Consider the following 19,134-nt stretch of genomic DNA (forward strand, 5'->3'; position numbering starts at 1 on the left):
TCCGTTTCTCTGTCCTTGTTTGTCCTCTCTGTGTTTAGCCCCCTTGTGGGGTAAGAAATAGGTAATCTGGTCCCATGAGGATGACTGGATGTTCGCTTGAGCCAACTGAACAAACATGAAAACAACATTGCCTTTTGTCCTTTTGGAGTTGTTAGAATAAGTACCAGTTGACTACTGGGGGTCAATGTAATCAACAAACGCTTGCCCGAGGTGTCACACAGTGGGACTGAACCTGACACCATGAAATTTCAAAGCAAGTCTCTTAACTACACAACCATCCGTGCCCCTATCTCCATAGATATTTTTCCTTAATTTTTCTCCCGGGTTAACTTACTCTTGCACCCACCCCCAATAACCTTGATAAACATGTAGTCCCCTTTCCAGCTGTTTCCCTTGTATATCTTTGCATAACTCACCAAGAAAATTCCTCCAGATTTCTTCCACATTTTCTTTTAATCTATTTATAATTAAAAAGTTTGCTGTATTTTATTCCAAAGTGGGTCAGTCTTAATTTTCTTAGAGAATCAGCAGATGTTTTTCAACTGAAAAGATTGCTTCTTTAGGAATGCAGTCGAGCAACTTTTATTTCGTGTTTTTGAAGGGGTTTAGCAACTCGGAGCAGGTCTGCGGTGAGGGGCGGTTAGTTGTTGTGCAGTGCTTTTATGCATAGGAAAAAGCATAATGTGCAAGATGGGTGTATGTGGCTAATGGCATGTTGATGACGCCATTGCTTTGCCCTGCAACAATCCCCTGGTCAAGCAGGTATAAAATCACACACACTCCAACCATGACTCTCTTGCTTTTCAGTTTAAGAATTTGATCCTCTCTAAGGACTATTTGGTGACTGTCTATTCAACATTTGCACTATCTTTTTCTCCCCCACCCCTATCATCATTATCATCATCATCGTTTAGCATCCGCTTTCCATGCTAGCATGGGTTGGATGGTTCAACTAGGGTCTGGGAAGCCAGAAGGCTGTACCAGGCCCAGTCTGATCTGGCAGTGTTTCTACGGTTGGATGCCCTTCCTGATGCCAACCACTCCGTGAGTGTAGTGGGTGCTTTTTATGTGCCACTGGCACAGATGCCAGAGAAGGCTGGCAAACGGCCACGATCTGATGGTGCTTTTTACGTGCCACCAGCACGGAGGCCAGTCAGGGCGGCGCTGGCAACGGCCACATTCGGATGGTTCTCTTACGTGCCATCGGCACTGGTATCATAGTTACAATTTCCATTGATGTTGATCGATTTTGATTTTGATTTTGATTATTATTATTATTTTTATTTTATTATTGTATTTATGTTCGTGTAACATCGTCTGTTTTTTCCGTCCTTGTTTCGTATACCTTCGATGCTTTTTTCCAAGGAATCTAATACTCTTGGCTTAGTTTTTCCTTGGGGATGGCCAGATTGGAGCAATCTCAAGATTAATCAGCCGAAATTGCGAGGATGATCCAGTTCTTGACTGAGGATAAAAGGCTTCGAATGACCCATCCTTGCTTTTTTGCATCGTCTATCTGGATGTTTTGTCCCATTTTGTATTTTATTTTATATATATATATATATATAGCGTCGAACATACACTTTGTTCTCTTATATATATATATATATAGGTGTAGGAGTGGCTGTGTGGTAAGTAGCTTGCTTACCAACCACATGGTTCCGGGTTCAGTCCCAATGCGTGGCACCTTGGGCAAGTGTCTTCTACTATAGCCTCGGGCCGACCAAAACCGTGTGAGTGGATTTGGTAGACAGAAACTGAAAGAAGCCCATCGTATATATGTATATATATATATGTGTGTGTGTATGTATATACATTTGTGTGTCTGTGTTTATCTCCCAAACCGATGCTGGTGTGTTTATGTCGCTGTAACTTAGTGGTTTGGCAAAAGAGACCGATAGAATAAGTACTAGGCTTACAAAGAATAAGTCCTGGGGGTCAATTTGCTCGACTAAAGGCGGTGCTCCAGCATGGCCACAGTCAAATGACTGAAACAAGTAAAAGAGTTTAAGAAAGAGAGTATATATAGAGGGTTGGCCAAAAGTCACCTGGTAGTAAATCAAAACCATTTAATTCCAATATATATTTATGTTTAACAACTAAATGAATTTTATGAAAGAATCTAAATATGAAAGATCATGAAAATTCTTCTAACTGAAGTCCTTCTTGAGCGACACATTTTTCCAAATTTTAACCCCCCAAATTTAAGGGGTTCCTTATACACATTAAAATACAGTAATTCTCACTATTTTTTTTCCTTCTTTCTTCAAATTTTCTTCCATTTCTCACCGAGTGTTTTCCATACACCTAGGGCAGATTATTATTATTATTATTATTTTATTTATTATTATTATTATTTTAATTATTATTATTATTATTTTAATTATTATTATTATTATTATTATTGTTAGTATTATTATTATTATTTTAATTATTATTATTATTGTTGTTATTATTATTATTATTATTTTAATTATTATTATTATTATTATTTTAATTATTATTATTATTATTATTATTGTTATTGTTATTATTGTTATTATTATTATTATTTTAATTATTATTATTATTATTATTTTAATTATTATTATTATTATTTTAATTATTATTATTATTATTGTTATTATTATTATTATTATTATTATTATGATTATTATTATATTTTTTTATTATTATTATTATTATTATTATTATTATTATTATTACACACAGAATAAAAGCTATGGAAAAAATCCACTGTGGCTTGTGCATCTGGTATATGAGATCACTGCTCTGACTTTTCTTATCTCGTAATATCTCGCCGCACCTTCTTCTGAGATCATCCTTGTTTTAAATTTCAATGACACAACTTGCCCTCCTTGGCCAGCGGCAATCCATCCACGCCAGCACAGCTGATGCGGAGACCCACTTATTTATTTTCCTTTCCTTTCTTCTTTCCGCTCTCCTAAGCATCCTACAACAGTCAGTACGCACGCTTTAGTACTTTTGTTGTTATTAGTCATTTCGCAAAGGTGACTTCAGCACGGCTAAGTTGCAAACGGTTGTCATGGAAACAAAGTGTGAGCTAAGAGCAGAATAGGTAAACAGCGAGAGTAACCGTGGCAACCAGATCGCTTTTCTTTTCATGTTTGCTGTTCTTATAACTTCCCACTTCTGGCACAAAATCTCGGTGCCTCTCTTCTTATCCATTTTGCATGCTTGATTGATTAATTAGTCGACCATTGAAGTGTGTCAATCTAACGAGAGTAATGAGTTCATATTTACTTTGTGAGTTTTCATCAAAGGCTTCTGAGTAAGCAAAACACTATAGCTATATACACATGCATCCTTGTATATATATGTATATATATATATATATGATAATAATATGAGGGAATATTATTCCAAACTTACAGGGAAAAAATTCAATTTAGAAATACTAAAGCAAATTTCACAAAATATAATATATATAAATTAGGAAAAAAAACACCTTTTATCAATTCAGTAATTAAAAAATTAAATTATACCATTCAGAAAAATTACATCTTATAGAAAGATTAAATATACGATAAAACATATAACGATGATTAAGTAATGTGCAAAATAATAAATAATTATATATATATATATATACCAAATATACATGGTTCCTGGTTCAGTCCCACTGCGTGGCATCTTGGGCAAGTGTCTTCTGCTATAGCCCCGGGCCGACCAAAGCCTTGTGAGTAGATTTGGTAGATGGAAACTGAAAGAAGCCTGTCGTATATATGTATATATATATATATGTGTGTGTGTTTGTCCCCCTAGCATTGCTTGACAGCCGATGCTGGTGTGTTTACGTCCCCGTCACTTAGCGGTTCGGCAAAAGTCAGCGATAGAATAAGTACTAGGCTTACAAAGAATAAGTCCCGGGGTCGATTTGCTCGACTAAAGGCGGTGCTCCAGCATGGCCGCAGTCAAATGACTGAAACAAGTAAAAGAGTAAAAGAGTAATATATAAACATATATATATATACCAAATATATACGTTTTATTTATTATTTTGCATATTACTTAATCATCGTTATGTTTTATCTTATATTTAATCTTTATACAATATGTAATTTTCTAGATTGAATTGATAAAAGGTGTTTTTTTTCTAATTTATATCTATATATTTGTATATATATATAATATGATATGATCAAACAAACTCCAAGAAGCTAGCGTTGGGGACTGTTTTTCTAATGTACTTAAGCCTCGGCTCTTGAGTCAGACTGTGACTTATGCTGATTATTAATTAAAAATTAAATATATACTCATCATGTGTTGAGTTCTATCTTTCCTGTTTGTGCCACCAAATCTATACATATGTGTGTGTGTGTGTGTGTATATATATATATATACACTTTACTCTTTTACTTGTTTCAGTCATTTGACTGATGCCATACTGGAGCACCACCTTTAATCGAGCAACTCGACCCCAGGACTTATTCTTTGTAAGCCCAGTACTTATTCTATCGGTCTCTTTTGCCAAACCGCTAAGTGACGGGGACATAAACACACCAGCATCGGTTGTCAAGCAATGCTAGGAGGACAAACACAGACACAGAAACACACGCACATATATATATATATATATATACATATATACGATGGGCTTCTTTCAGTTTCCGTCTACCAAATCCACTCACAAGGCTTTGGTTGGCCTGAGGCTATAGTAGAAGACACTTGCCCAAGGTGCCACGCAGTGGGACTGAACCCAGAACCATGTGGTTGGTAAGCAAGCTACTTACCACACAGCCACTCCTGCGCCTATATATAATAGAAATATGTTACAAAAAGAAAGTAGAGATCATCATCCACACATGGAAATGTAAGGGGAAATTAAGAAGAAAAATAAGCGAAAATTCACATTGGAAATCAAAAAGAGTAAAGGCTTTTTATGAAAGGTAACGATAGATATATATACAATCAGAAGAACTGAGGTAGGAATAAAAGTAATAAAATTCATTATTGTGAATTGTTAAAGAGATTCAAAAGCATACCGGTTTCGTGAATTTACTAATCATTACTTTGATATATATATATATAAATATATATATTTGATTCAAAATGTGACTGCGTGTGTACCGTTGGCGATTTTTTTTTCCTCTGTCTTCCCTTCTCTGGATCTTTCCTTCTCCTATGCTTCCGACAAAGAGCTCCACTCGAAACGTTAAACTCTCCTTCTTTCCTGAGCATCCAATAATACTATATTTGTTCCACGTCCTCGCGTTGTTGTGTTCTTTTGTGCTTTCTTGTTTGGATTAACTATATATATATATATATTTTCATTCCTCCACTTCACTGTCTGTTTCATATCTTATCTAGAATAAGTATTGCTTAACCATTTTCTCACACTGTCTCTGATGAAGGGATATATAAAATATCCCAGAAACAGCTGTAAGACATATTTATAAATGTTCTGACATCTTTCACAGCCTTGGATTTTTATCTCATTCTGTAATTTTTTATATATATATACATGCTGACATATGACCTACGTTGGACTCATTTGCATAATTACTGAACCTGGAGCTTAATTATAGTCTGTCCATAGCACTTGCTCAGCATTATCTGACACCTTTGGGTCTTCTTGACACCATTACCTCTCATAACCTATATATATATATATACAGGGAGAATTCACAAAAAACAAAAGACGAAGTCAGGTGGTGTAGACAACAAACAGATGTACTAGTATAATGCTTGGGAATTGAAAAAGTCTTTAACACTTCGAGCGTACGCTCGAAATTTTATAACGGGCGAATTTTATAACAATTTTATAACAGGCGCAGGAGTGGCTGTGTGGTAAGTAGCTTGCTTACCAACCACATGGTTCCGGGTTCAGTCCCATTGCATGGCACCTTGGGCAAGTGTCTTCTACTATAGCCTCGGGCCGACCAAACCTTTGTGAGTGGATTTGGTAGACGGAAACTGAAAGAAGCCCGTCGTATATATGTATATATATATATATATGTGTGTGTTTGTGTGTCTGTGTTTGTCTCCCTAGCATTGCTTGACAATCGATGCTGGTGTGTTTATGTTCCCGTTACTTAGCGGTTCGGCAAAAGAGACCGATAGAATAAGTACTGGGTTTACAAAAGAATAAGTTCCGGGGTCGAGTTGCTCGATTAAAGGCGGTGCTCCAGCATGGCCGCAGTCAAATGACTGAAACAAGTAAAAGAGAAAAGAGAAAGAGAGGTGAAAAGAAAAATACAGAAAAAAACAGAAAAATTGTAACTTAAAAACTGATGATGTCATTCCATCAATGTGTGGACACTGGTTGCTCTCATTCATACTTTACATTTGAATTTCTGTAATTTTGAATTTTTATCACTTCTTATTTTGAACTTGACAAAGACAGACGTACTGTTGAAATATCATTCAACCAATAAAATATCTATTACAATCGAATCGTGCTCTCCATCTTGACTGTTTACCTTTGTGAAGAGTTACATCAATCCTTTTAAAAATATTATTATTATTATTATTATTATTATTATTATTATTACCTCTGTCTTAGCAAAGGCGGAAGTATTGTTTTTAGTTGTATTTGTTTGTTTGTCCGTGGACAAGATATCGCAAAAACCACTGGATGGATTCAGATGAAACTTTCAGGCATTGCTCTTTTACTTGTTTCAGTCATTTGACTGTGACCATGCTGGAGCACCGGCTTTAGTCGAGCAAATCGACTCCGGGACTTATTCTTTGTAGGCCTAGTACTTATTCTATCGGTCTCTTTTGCTGAACCGCTAAGTTACGGGGACGTAAACACACCAGCATCGGTTGTCAAGCAATGCTAGGGGGACAAACACAGACACACAAACACACATATATACATATATATATATGTATATACATATATATACGACGGGCTTTTTTCAGTTTCCGTCTACCAAATCCACTCACAAGGCTTTGGTTGGCCCGAGGCTGTAGTAGCCACTTGCCCAAGGTGCCACGCAGTGGGACTGAACCCGGAACCATGTGGTTTGTAAGCAAGCTACTTACCACACAGCCACTTCTACGCCCGTTTGGCAAATTGTTTTATTTGTTTTGTTTTTCTTTTCTCAGTGGCTCCGGAACTTTCCGTGGCTTTTAAAACAACCAAGCGCCTTGCATCTTTTGTTGCAGATGCTGCATTCCTGTTCACCTGCTGCAATTAAGTTGCTTGCTTCAGACAGCGACACCCTGATTGTGTACTTTCATGTGCCTTGTGCGTCCAGATTGTCTGAGGAATTCCCTATCACATAGATCGCATTTCAGATTAGCTGACAGAAATTGGCTGCCCTCAACCACTTGAGGCCTTTCAGCATGTTTGCATTGGCAACCTGTGAGGCCAGCTCCAGAGCAGTGAACTCATCCAGATTAATCTCTCTCTCTCTCTCTCTCTCTCTCTCACGCACACACACTCTCCTCTCTCTCTCTTTGTTTCTCTTCTCTCTCTCTCTTTGTTTCTCCTCTCTCTCTCTGTCTCTCCCCTCTCTCTGTCTCCTGTCTCTTTGTTTCCCCTCTCTCTCTCCTCTCCTCTCTCTCTCCTCTCTTCTCTCTCTCCTCTCTCTCTCTCCTCTTTCTCTCTCCTCTCCGCTCTCTCTCTCCTCTTTCTCTCTCCTCTCTCTCTCTCACTCTCCTCTCTCTCTCTCACTCTCCTCTCTCACTCTCCTCTCTCTCCTCTTTCTCTCTCCTCTTTCTCCTCTTTCTCTTTCCTCTCCTCTCTCTCTTTCCTCTTTCTCTTTCCTCTCCTCTCTCTCTGTCCTCTCTCTCTCTCCTTTCCTCTCTCTCTCTCTCTCCTTTCCTCTCTCTCTCTCTCCTTTCCTCTCTCTCTCTCTCCTTTCCTCTCTCCTCTTTCTCTCCTCTGTGTGTGTGTATGTGTGTGTGTTAGGTTAAAGTTAGAACAGTCAAGTATGTTAATTCAGGAAAAATTTTCAGAAAAGGAAAAGACAAAAAAAAAAAATAAAGCAACCTCTTCTGTTGAGACTATGAGGAACTGTAAGCATTTGGGAAAGAGAAGTGAAAGACTCGGTTGCCAAAGGGATTAAATATCTGGCATCTGTTGAAGCAGTACACAAACCTGCGCAGAGAGGATCAGTGTGTTGGCAAGGTTGTCTTGTGTATAGAATAATAACCTGTGGTGTCTAGCAACAAGTATTTCAAATAACAACATGTTGGGTTTGAGTAATAAAGGAAAAGAAGAAGGAGTGGCAATAGGTAAGAACCGATGGGTGATGGTGGGAGTAGATAAACTAATTACAGCTACAGATGTGTTTGTGTGACGGTGGCGGTGGCGGCGGCGGTGGTGGTGGTGGTGTAAATATTTTCTGGTGGTGTAATTAGCACAAGGTCGTATTTTGTCTAGGAAGCGAGATCATAATGAATTGTATCAAATGTTCCTGTTTCTTAACTCACTGACAACGGAAAGAAGGCAAAAACCCCCCACAAAGGTGGCTTTTAATCTTGGATCTTTTAACCCCCCTCATATGTAATCGGGGTGGGTGGGGGGCTGTGTGAAAAGGAAATGGTTGATATTTTTTTTTCTTTTATTCTTCTTAGCATAATCGGTTGAATCAAATTTACCCCCCCCCCCGGTACTTAGGTCCTTGAAATTGGAAAGAGGAAAACTGAAGGTAGCTTTAATCTTGATCTTTGATCTTTGATCTTTTAATCTCAGATTTGGGGTCTAGCAAAGGAAAGTGGGGGTTTTTTTTGTTTTGTTTTTTTTAGCATAATTCATTCAAATGTCCCTTTTTTCTTAACTCACTGACATCAAAAAGAGGAAAACTCCTCCTAAGGCAGATTTGATCTTTGAACCCCACATTTGTACATAGGCAACAGGATATGGTTGATTATATATATATATATATATTTTTTTTTATTTTTATTTAGTTTCACCTCACAAGCTGTGGCCATGCTGGGGCACCGCCATTTGGTGTTGCTACATGATTTTACTTCACGAATGCTTTTTAGCAATTGCCATTTGGTGCATGAGAGAGTTCAATGCAGCTGCCCTCATCTGCACCTCCTGCCGTGAAGTTGGTTCATCTGGGACACCTGACAAGAAGAGATCCAGTTTCATTTTAAAGACATCTGCATCTACCCCATGCAGGTCTCTTAGGTTCTTGGGGGGGATATTGAAGAGCTGTGGGCCTCGGAAGCCCAGGCTATCACAGTATCTTGTCCTACATCTTGATGGCAAATTTGGAGTCCTTGGCACTATGCAGTGGCACCCAGTTCTGGCATTTGTGTAACTCTCGATGCCAAAATTTGGGACAAGTCCTTCTAGGATCTTCCAAATGTATATTATGGTATATCTTTCTTGCCTACGCTCTAAGGAATAGAGTCTCAATCTCTTGAGTCTTTCCCAATAGCTTATATGCTGCACAGAGGCTATCTTCTTCGTGTAGCTTCGTTGGAGCGCCTCAAGATATATATATATTTTATTTTAATTATTTTTTCCATGTAGCTTCATCAGGAGGAAGTGTCTGAGATCCTTCCAATTACAGAAATTCCAATTATGGCTAGGATAAATGAAAGACGGCATCTGCAAATTGGGGACTTGTTCCACATGCTTGGAGGTGGGGATAGAGTAAGCCTTTAGGGTTCGCATTACTTCAGCAAATAAAATGTTTATTGATTTCAATTTGAGTTCAACTAATCACTTTTCATCTTGTAGCTTTCAAATTTCAATGATGCGATTGTATATTTTCAAAATGACATTGTAGGGTGTGTGTGAGAGACAGGATCTGATCAGTTTGAACATAAAATGGGTAGAATATTTGAGCTGGATATGGTTGGATTAAATGCCAAAGGGTTAAGTCTAACCCCCTAGTAGGTCATGGCGGGATTTGATCTCACAACACATACCACAACATGTTTCATCTAAATACTCTAACAATTCCACAGACTTAGATTGGTGATCAGTATATTGACCCCAGAAGGGGGAAAGACAAAGTCGACCTCAACGAGATTTGAAATTGTGCAAAAAGCTAGAATAAATATTGAAAGATGTCTGTCCGATGATCTACTGACTCAATTGAAATGATTTTTGTGTGTGATCAGTATTGATTTTATCAGTCATCTTGTTATCAAACATAACCATCCTAAGTAGAGCTTGAACTCAAACACCAGCTTAATAACAAAGCGTCCTATTCAGGTTGACCCCCATAGCCATTCGACATTTAAAAACTAGTTTTATAGAATCTTCTTTCAAAACCCCTCTTTTGTTTTTCATGCATTAACTTGCGTAGGGTGAATTATGTAAAATGTTAGAGAAAGAAACCCAGCTGTTTCTTGCAGTACAGACCAATACATTCATCTAAAACAGGGGTTCTCAACCATTTTTTTTATCTAAGGACCCCTCTTTTTATTCTGGTGAATTCCATTGCCATCTAAATGCTTAAAAACTAGTTTTATAGAAACTTCATTCAAAACCCCTCTTTTGTTCCCCACACATTTCCTTGTGTTGTTTGAATTATGTAAAATGTTAGAGAAAGAAACCCAGCTGTTTCTTGCAGTACAGACCAATACATACATCCAAAGCAGGGGTTCTGAACCATTTTTTACCTATGGACCCTTTTGATTATTATTTTCTGGGGGAACCCCATTTGATGTTTAAAATGTAGTTTTATAAGAACTTCTTTCAAAATTCCTTTCTTTTTTCCCCCCCAACACATTGTGTAGGTTGAATTATGTAAAATGTTAGAGAAAGAAACCCAGCTGTTTCTAGCAATACATACCAATACATACATCTAAAGCAAAATTTTTCAGGGGCCCTTAAAATACTATTGTGGATCCCCAATTTACTATTGTGTTGCATGGACCCCAAAAATCTTATATGGTCCCCCAGTTGAAAACCACTGATATAGCTGTATGATACAAAATAAAAATGCACCACCAATAATTGCCATGTTTAATCTTTCCACAGGACTTGATGCTGCTGGTAAAACTACTATTTTATATCGCCTGAAGTTAGGAGAACTAGTTACTACAATACCAACCATTGGTAAGTTTGTTTCTTTATATTTTTAATATTTCAGGTTGAAGTGATCTTATTCAGGTTTTCATTTACCAACTGTTGTATTACTTTTTAAGCTTGTGTTCACAGACCATGTTCTGCCTAACTATTATTGAATGGTTGTATCAATGAAATTGGAAGAGATCTATTTTCTCTTGGGAACGGGTGGGACAGTAAAGAAAAAAAACGGTATATAATTCGGCATCTTTGTTATCTCTACAAGTTCCTCCAATTTTCTGCAAATTTGTAGGGTGCGTTTTTATATTTATTATTAGCCTCTATAACATCTGTGTGTTTAGCAGGTATTCTATCCTTGATGTGAGAGCAGTACTCCTTTGTGGGGCCCACTTGAACTCTGGAGAATATTGACAGTTGTTGAGGACCAAAATATTTTCTAGCCCAGTTAAAAAGAGTCCAGTACTAGCTATGTTTTATTTTTTACCAGGATCAATCTTCAGTGACAGTTGGGCTAACCATTTGAAGCGATCATTTAAGTGTGGCAACAGTCACACTCAAATGGTGTTTTTTACGTGCCAGTAAGGTGACACTGGTAATGATCACGCTCGAATGGTGTTTTTTACGTGCCACCGGCACAAAAGCCAGTTAGCTGCTCTGGCAACGGTCATGCTTGGATGGTGCTCTTAGCACTCCACTAGCACGGTTGCCAGTCATCGAATTTGATTTCAATTTCACTTGCCTCAACAGGTCTTCGCAAGCAGAGTTTAGTGTCCAATGAAGGAAAGGTACGCATAAGTGGGCTGGTTATACCTATTTCTTTATTACCCACAAGGGGCTGAACATAGAGGGGACAAACAAGGACAGACATAGGTATTAAGTCGATTACATCGACACCAGTGCATAACTGGTACTTAATTTATCGACCCCGAAAGGATGAAAGGCAAAATCGACCTCTGCGGAATTCGAACTCACAACGTAACGGCAGACAAAATACCGCTAAGCATTTCGCCTGGCGTGCTAACGTTTCTGCCACCTCGCCGCCTTAATACTCTGGTTACACTCTTGACATAGGCCACAGGTTATGGTCTCACTTGGCTTGCCGGATCTTCTCAAGTACAGCATATTTCCATTAACATTACTTATTAAAAAAACAGACCTTACCAAAGTATTACAGCCTCAACTTTGCTACCATTCAACTGGAATTGAGCCATTAGATACGATCTATGTTTTTGTTCATTGTTACTGGCTTCTGTTTTTTACCTTCTGATGAAAATCTTCCCGTTGGGGCCCAATGGAAAATATATTTTGGTTTTGCCCTATGTTTGGAATTTTTTTAGAGAAAAATAGGTTAGAGTTATCAACTGTTTGCTGTGGTGTTTCCAAAGTGTGAGAAGGGCCGAGGCCTACATATTTTGTTGGTGTTTCAGTCACAGGCGACAGATAAGAAGAATATAATCAGCCATATCTTATCATAGCTGTTCCCTTAATTTGTTGATATAAACAGCCTGGAGTTCATAAGGAGTAAGGTGTGTGTGTGTGTGTGTATACGAATGTGCAGTTATATATATGTGTGTGTATGTGTGTACATGTATGTGTGTGTATGTATATATGTATGTATGTGTATGTACACATGTATGTGTGTATGTGTACATGTATGTGTATATATGTGTGTGTATGTGTATATATGTGTGTGTGTATGCATACATGTATGTGTATGCATACATGTATGTGTATGCATACATGAATGTGTGTGTATGCATACATGTATGTATGTGTGTACATTTGTATATATGTGTGTATATGCGATGATGATGGCATTATATATGTATGAGTACATTATCTGTACACACACACACACACACATATGTACATATACACATGCATGCATACACAAGCACACACACACACACACATATAAACATGCCTACAAATACACACACACACACACACACACACACGTGTCTAATTTCTCTATGGAAACCTAGCAGACACCTGGGATCAGCCGTGGTTCTATGATAAAAAAAACGCCATTAAAATTCTATGTTAATTTATTTTCTAAACACCGACTTAATGATGACAAAGATATTCTTCTAAATTCTTCCTTATTTTCGAAATAATTTGAAGCAAAGTCAGTGCATGTGAAACTTACTGAAATTTAAACCTTTCGTCAAAGTTTCATATTCAGGCGCAGGAGTGGCTGTGTGGTAAGTAGCTTGCTTACCAACCACATGGTTCTGGGTTCAGTCCCACTGCGTGGCATCTTGGGCAAGTGTCTTCTACTATAGCCCCGGGCCAACCAAAGCCTAGTGAGTGGATTTGGTAGGCGGAAACTGAAAGAAGCCTGTCGTATATATGTATACATATATATGTGTGTGTGTGTTTGTGTGTCTGTGTTTGTCCCCCTAGCATTGCTTGACAACCGATGCTGGTGTGTTTACGTCCCCGTCACTTAGCGGTTTGGCAAAAGAGACCGATAGAATAAGTACTGGGCTTACAAAAGAATAAGTCCCGGGGTTGATTTGCTCGACTAAAGGCGGTGCTCCAGCATGGCCGCAGTCAAATGACTGAAACAAGTAAAAGAGTAAAGAGAGAGTATTAAATTTATGTTAAAAAAAACTAGCAAAATAACGACAGTTTTTTTTCTAAATTCTTCATTATTTTGAAAAATAATCAAAACAAAGACATTGTTTTTCAATAGAAATATGGTAAAAAAAAAAAGGGGGTTAGAGTGATCTAAATTGAAACTTTCCATCAAATGTTTGTGTTAATTTATGTTAATTTATGTTTCAAACAACAGTTTAATAATGACAATTATTTCACTAAATTCTTCGAAATTTTCAAAATAGATTGAAACAAGAACAATTTATTTCAACAGAAAAGATGGTAACAAAAGGGATGTCTATGAAAGGGATGTATATTAAAACCTATCAAAAGTTTCCTGTGCACTTAGATTTTAAATGCCAGTATAATAATGACCAAGTTATTTTACGAAATTTTTCATTATTATGAAAAGAAACTGAAACAAAGGTGATGTAAGGAATTCCAATAAAAATATGGTAACAAAACGGTTTGGAATAAGACAAAAAAATGTTGAACTTGTTGAATATTGTTGTTAAGAATCAATGTACCTACTCACCTCTCTCTCTCTCTCAATCCCTAAATATTTCGAAATAGAATTCATTTATCCAAATATCAAAGAAATATTTTATTCTTTGAGCGAGGTCATTGCCAGTGCAGGTGGCACATAAAAAGCACCATTTGAGTGTGATCGTTACCAGCGTTGCCTTACTGGCACATGAAAAAAACATTCAAGCAAGGTTGTTGCCAGTGCCGCTGGACTGGCTCCTGTGCAGGTGGCACATAAAAAGCACCATTTGAGCATGGCCGTTGCCAGTACTGCCTCACTGGCCCTCGTGCCTGTGGCACGTAAAAGCACCCACTACACTCCTGGAGTGGTTGGCATTAGGAAGGGCATCCAGCTGTAGAAACTCTGCCAGATCAAGATTGATGCCTGGTGCAGCCATCTGGTTCGCCAGTCCTCAGTGAAATCGTCCAACCCATACCAGCATGGAAAGCGGATGTTAAACAATGATGATGATGACTTTAAAAAACATTTTTATTTCAATTGTTTTATCTTTTCTCTCTTCTCGATTTTCATTCCCCAGGTTTCAATGTGGAAACAATTGAATATCGAGACATCAGTTTGACAGCCTGGGACATTGGAAGCCGGGACAAGTTGGTAAGTGTTTCTCTTAACATTAATAGCCATTGCACAAACATACACACAAACACACACACACAAATACTCCCCCCCCAACAAAGACACTCACAAACATACACACACACACACCCAAATACACCCCCCCACACACACACACATAGACATCTTCTTCGGCCTGTTCGCATAAAGTCCCCCCTGCATTGGCCTTTCTGTTTGATTGTCTCTCTTCCTCGTTGCAGCGACCGTTATTCCGGCATTACTACAAAGGTACTGATGCTGTGGTGTTCGTGATAGACAGCGCCGACAGGGAACGGCTCGATGAGCTGAGCTTCGATGTGATCCGACCAGCATTCTTGGCTGAGGAACTTTCCTCGGCTGTCTTCCTCTTCTTAGCAAACAAACAGGATCTGCCAGAAGCGATGACAGTCGAAGAAATCACAGACAAACTCTCTTTGAAGAATTTGAAACATAATTGGAGTAAGTACCATCTTTGTCTCTGGCTGTGTGTATGTGTGCACGTGCGCATGTCAGTGTGTGTGTGTCTGTGTGTATATACTTGTGTGTGTACATGCGTTTGTGTGTTTGTTTGTATATACTTGTGTGTGTACATGTGTGTGTGTGTGTATATATACTTGTGTGTGTACATGTGTTTGTGTCTGTTTGTATATCTGTGTGTGTGAGTTTGTCTGTATACTTGTGTGTGTGTGTGAATGTGTACTTGCGTATGTATGTGTATGTGTGTGCATTTGTGTAAATGTCTATGTATCAAGGGAGTATTTGTGTGTGTATGTGTGTATACACTTGTGTGTGTACGTGTATTTGTGTCTGTATACTTGTGTTTGTGTGTCTCTGTGTGTCTGTGTATTTGAGTGTGTGTGTTTATGTGGCGATATGTGTATTTGTAAGGTGGTGAGTGGGCAGAATTGTTCGGACGCTGGACAAAATAAATGCTCAGTGGCGTTTCCTCTGTCTTTACATTCTGGATTCCGCCGAGGTTGACTTTGCCGTTCATCCTTTTGGGGTGAATGAAACAAGTACTAGTTATGTACTGGGGTCAATGTAATCAGCTTGACCCCTCCCCGAAAGTACTGGCCTTGTGCCAAAATTTGAAATCCTTATTAGTGTATAACAGGTACTTATTTAATCAATCCCAAAAGGATGAAAGGCAAAGTCAACCTCGGCGGAATTTGAACTCAGAATGTAGCAGTAGACGAAATACCTGTTTCTTTACTACCCACAAGGGGCTAAACACAGAGGGGACAAACAAGGACAAACAAACGGATTAAGTCAATTACATCGACCCCAGTGCATAACTGGTACTTATTTAATTGACCCCAAAAGGATGAAAGGCAAAGTCAACCTCGGCAGAATTTGAACTCAGAACGTAACAGCAGACGAAATACCGCAAAGCATTTCGCCCGGCGTGCTAACGCTTCTGCCAGCTCACCACCTTACAATTTCTGTCTACTGAATTCACTCATAATTCACTGTGGTTGGCCCAGAGCTATAATAAAAAGACACTTACTCAAGGTGCCGTGCAGTTGAACTGAACCTAAAACCATGTGGTTACAAAACAAGCTTTTTAACCACACAGCCACGTCTGCACCCACAAAATCTACTCAATTTTTTGGAAATACGCAACAACGGTGTCTTTATCTGCCCATCCTTTCAAACATGCAACACCAGTGTCTCCTTATACCCCACTTATCTTAACAGTATGTCCTTATCTTTCCCGACCTGAAAGCAACAAACAGTAAAACAAAAGGCACACAAACACACATATACCTATTTCTTTACTACCCACAAGGAGCTAAACATAGAGGGGACAAACAAGGACAGACAAAGAGATTAAGTCGATTACATCGACCCCAGTGTGCAACTGGTACTTAATTTATCGACCCCAAAAGGATGAAAGGCAAAGTCGACCTCAGCGGAATTTGAACTCACGACGTAATGGCAGACGAAATACAGCTACGCATTTTGCCTGGCATGCTAACATTTCTGCCAGCTCGCCACCTTAATTCAAACACATATACCATCAACCACAAACATTTCCACATAGACTCAACCTTAGCTAGCATATACGGGCCATAATTCTGGACATCATCATCGTCATCACTTAACATCCGTTTTCCATGCTGGCATGGATTGGACAGTTTGAAGGCGGCGAGCTGGCAGAAACGTTAGCACGCCGGGCGAAATGCTTAGCAGTATTTCATCTGCCGTTACATTCTGAGTTCAAACTCCGCCGAGGTCGACTTTGCCTTTCATCCTTTCAGGGTCGATTAAATAAGTACCAGTTATACATTAATAAGGATTTCAATATAATCGTTTTAATCCATTTGTCTGTCCTTGTTTGTCCCCTCTATGTGTAGCCCCTTGTGGGCAGTAAAGAAATAAGAAATTGTAAGGAAGCCCATCACATATTAACATGTGTGTGTGTGTGTTTCTATTTGTCCCCCCACAGCTTGACAACTGCACCCCGCTGATAAGCCCTGGCGAGCCATTGCGGCAGAGTAGGCACATCAAACCTGTATGCTCTCAAGCTCAAATTCACAGCCTCCACATCAGACCGTGGTTGGTGGAGAGAACATGTTCAGCCCTTTGTCCTGTACTGGACTGAACATAGGCAACCCAATCCAGTCCAATCTAACTAATATTTTATTTAATGAAGACTTGTAATTACCACATTAATTATCTCTTGTATGATGCATATTCAAATAAATTTTGTATATAGGCACAGGAGGGGCTGTGTGGTGAGTAGCTTGCTTGCCAACCACATGGTTCTCGGTTCAGTCCCACTTTGTGGCATCTTGGGCAAGTGTCTTCTGCTATAGCCTTGGGCTGACCAAAGCCTGGTGAGTGGATTTGGTAGACGGAAACTGAAAGAAGCCCGTCATATATGTGTGTGTGTGTGTGTCCCATCGCTTGACAACCGATGCTGGTGTGTTTATGTTCCCGTAACTTAGCGGTTTGGTAAAAGGGACCGGTAGAATAAGTACTGCGAATCGAAACTGCGATCCTGTGACTGTGAGTCCTCTGCCCTAACCACTGGGCCATTGCACCTCCACAATAATTGAATAATGACATTGACTAATGACAATGATGAAAGCAGAGGTGGTCATGTTCTTTTTTTTAGTTCTTTTTTTTGTGTTTTCTTTTCACTATTTTTTTCTTGTTTGTCTTTCCAGACATCATGCCGGTCAGTGCTCTGACTGACCAAGGTCTAACAGAAGCCCTCGACTGGCTGGCATGCCAGCTTGGCTCCGTCCAGGCTAAGAAAGCTGTCTACTCCACTGTGCCACCAGCACCTGAGGAAATGCCACGGATGCAACGAGAGTCCGGCGACCGACTCGAACATAGCATGGACTACTGTTCAAGAGCCTACACTGCCATAAAGTGCCTCTTCTTCAGAACAAGCCGCACCCAGGATGTCACCGACAGTTGCCCGACAACAACGTCTCACCTACAGGACTCGCTACAAGACTCGCGGACAACAACAACGCCGGGCAAATTTCAGAACTGCCCGGAGAAATAGTTCGTTAAAAGATAACGATAATAATAATAACGATGATAATAATAATAATAATAATGATGATGATGATAATATTATTATTATTGATAATAACAAAAATAACAATAATAATAATGATATGCGGTGACAATGCAATGCAATCGATGTACAGGAGTACTCGTATGTTCATGAACATATGCAAGCACACACATACATAAATACACATATATATATGTGTGTGCATGTATGTATATATATGTATGTATATATATGTGTATATATATATATTATATTATATATATATATATATATATACATGTGCATATATATATATATATATACATGTGCATATATATATATATATATATATACATGTGCATATATATATATATATATATATATATACATGTGCATATATATTTATAGTTATATTCACACTTTGAAATCATAGTTCATCCTCAAATTTTCAATGCAAATCGGTTTAACAAAAGAAATTTTAAAAAAAAAAAAAAACAAAAGATGAAACAAAGAACAGAAAGAAGAACTAGAGTATTCTGTGACAAAAGGTGTTCAAGTATTTGTGTGTTAACGACGGTGAGATAACGAGCAAAGATGAAATGAACAAATTACGAAAACTTAAAACGAAAAAAAACAAACAAACAAAACAAAAAAGACCGTTCAACATTTGTTGAGATTCATTTTTCTTTTTCTTTATGGTTGATGTAGCTGGGGGTGGGTGGGCGGGTGGATGCTGTCGGTGGGACAGTCAGGGGTGGAATGTGAAATTTAAAAAAACAAAACAAAAATAGAAACATAATTACTGGGTTTTTTTTTTTTATATTTTCCTTCTTCATTTTGTTAGGATAAGTATGATACCCTGGGGTATGTCGAAGGAGATTTGGGCTGAAGGAGGATTGTGTTATAAGCAGG

General features: G+C 38.5%; 1 protein-coding gene and 1 long non-coding RNA gene across 2 annotated transcripts in view; one reads left to right on the plus strand and one right to left on the minus strand.

Annotated features, from left to right (window-relative positions):
- LOC118767977 overlaps window positions 1–9,064 on the minus strand; it is a 15,725-nt gene extending 6,661 nt beyond the window's left edge. The window contains exons 1-2 of the long non-coding RNA XR_005003898.1: window positions 9,054–9,064; window positions 5,349–5,354 (exon numbers count right to left, since the gene is read on the minus strand). This is a non-coding gene — a long non-coding RNA (uncharacterized LOC118767977). The remainder of the gene's footprint in view (window positions 1–5,348; window positions 5,355–9,053) is intronic.
- Window positions 1–18,446, plus strand: part of LOC115224816 (ADP-ribosylation factor 3) — a 44,547-nt gene extending 26,101 nt beyond the window's left edge. The window contains exons 2-5 of the mRNA XM_029795742.2: window positions 10,922–10,999; window positions 14,635–14,708; window positions 14,930–15,167; window positions 17,882–18,446. Of these exons, the coding sequence (XP_029651602.1) occupies window positions 10,922–10,999; window positions 14,635–14,708; window positions 14,930–15,167; window positions 17,882–18,228 (737 nt within the window). The 3' untranslated portion in view covers window positions 18,229–18,446. The remainder of the gene's footprint in view (window positions 1–10,921; window positions 11,000–14,634; window positions 14,709–14,929; window positions 15,168–17,881) is intronic.
- The last annotated feature ends 688 nt before the right edge of the window (window positions 18,447–19,134 follow it).

The sequence above is a fragment of the Octopus sinensis genome, linkage group LG26 (genome assembly GCF_006345805.1).
Source record: "Octopus sinensis linkage group LG26, ASM634580v1, whole genome shotgun sequence".
In the NCBI taxonomy this organism is placed as follows: domain Eukaryota; kingdom Metazoa; phylum Mollusca; class Cephalopoda; order Octopoda; family Octopodidae; genus Octopus; species Octopus sinensis.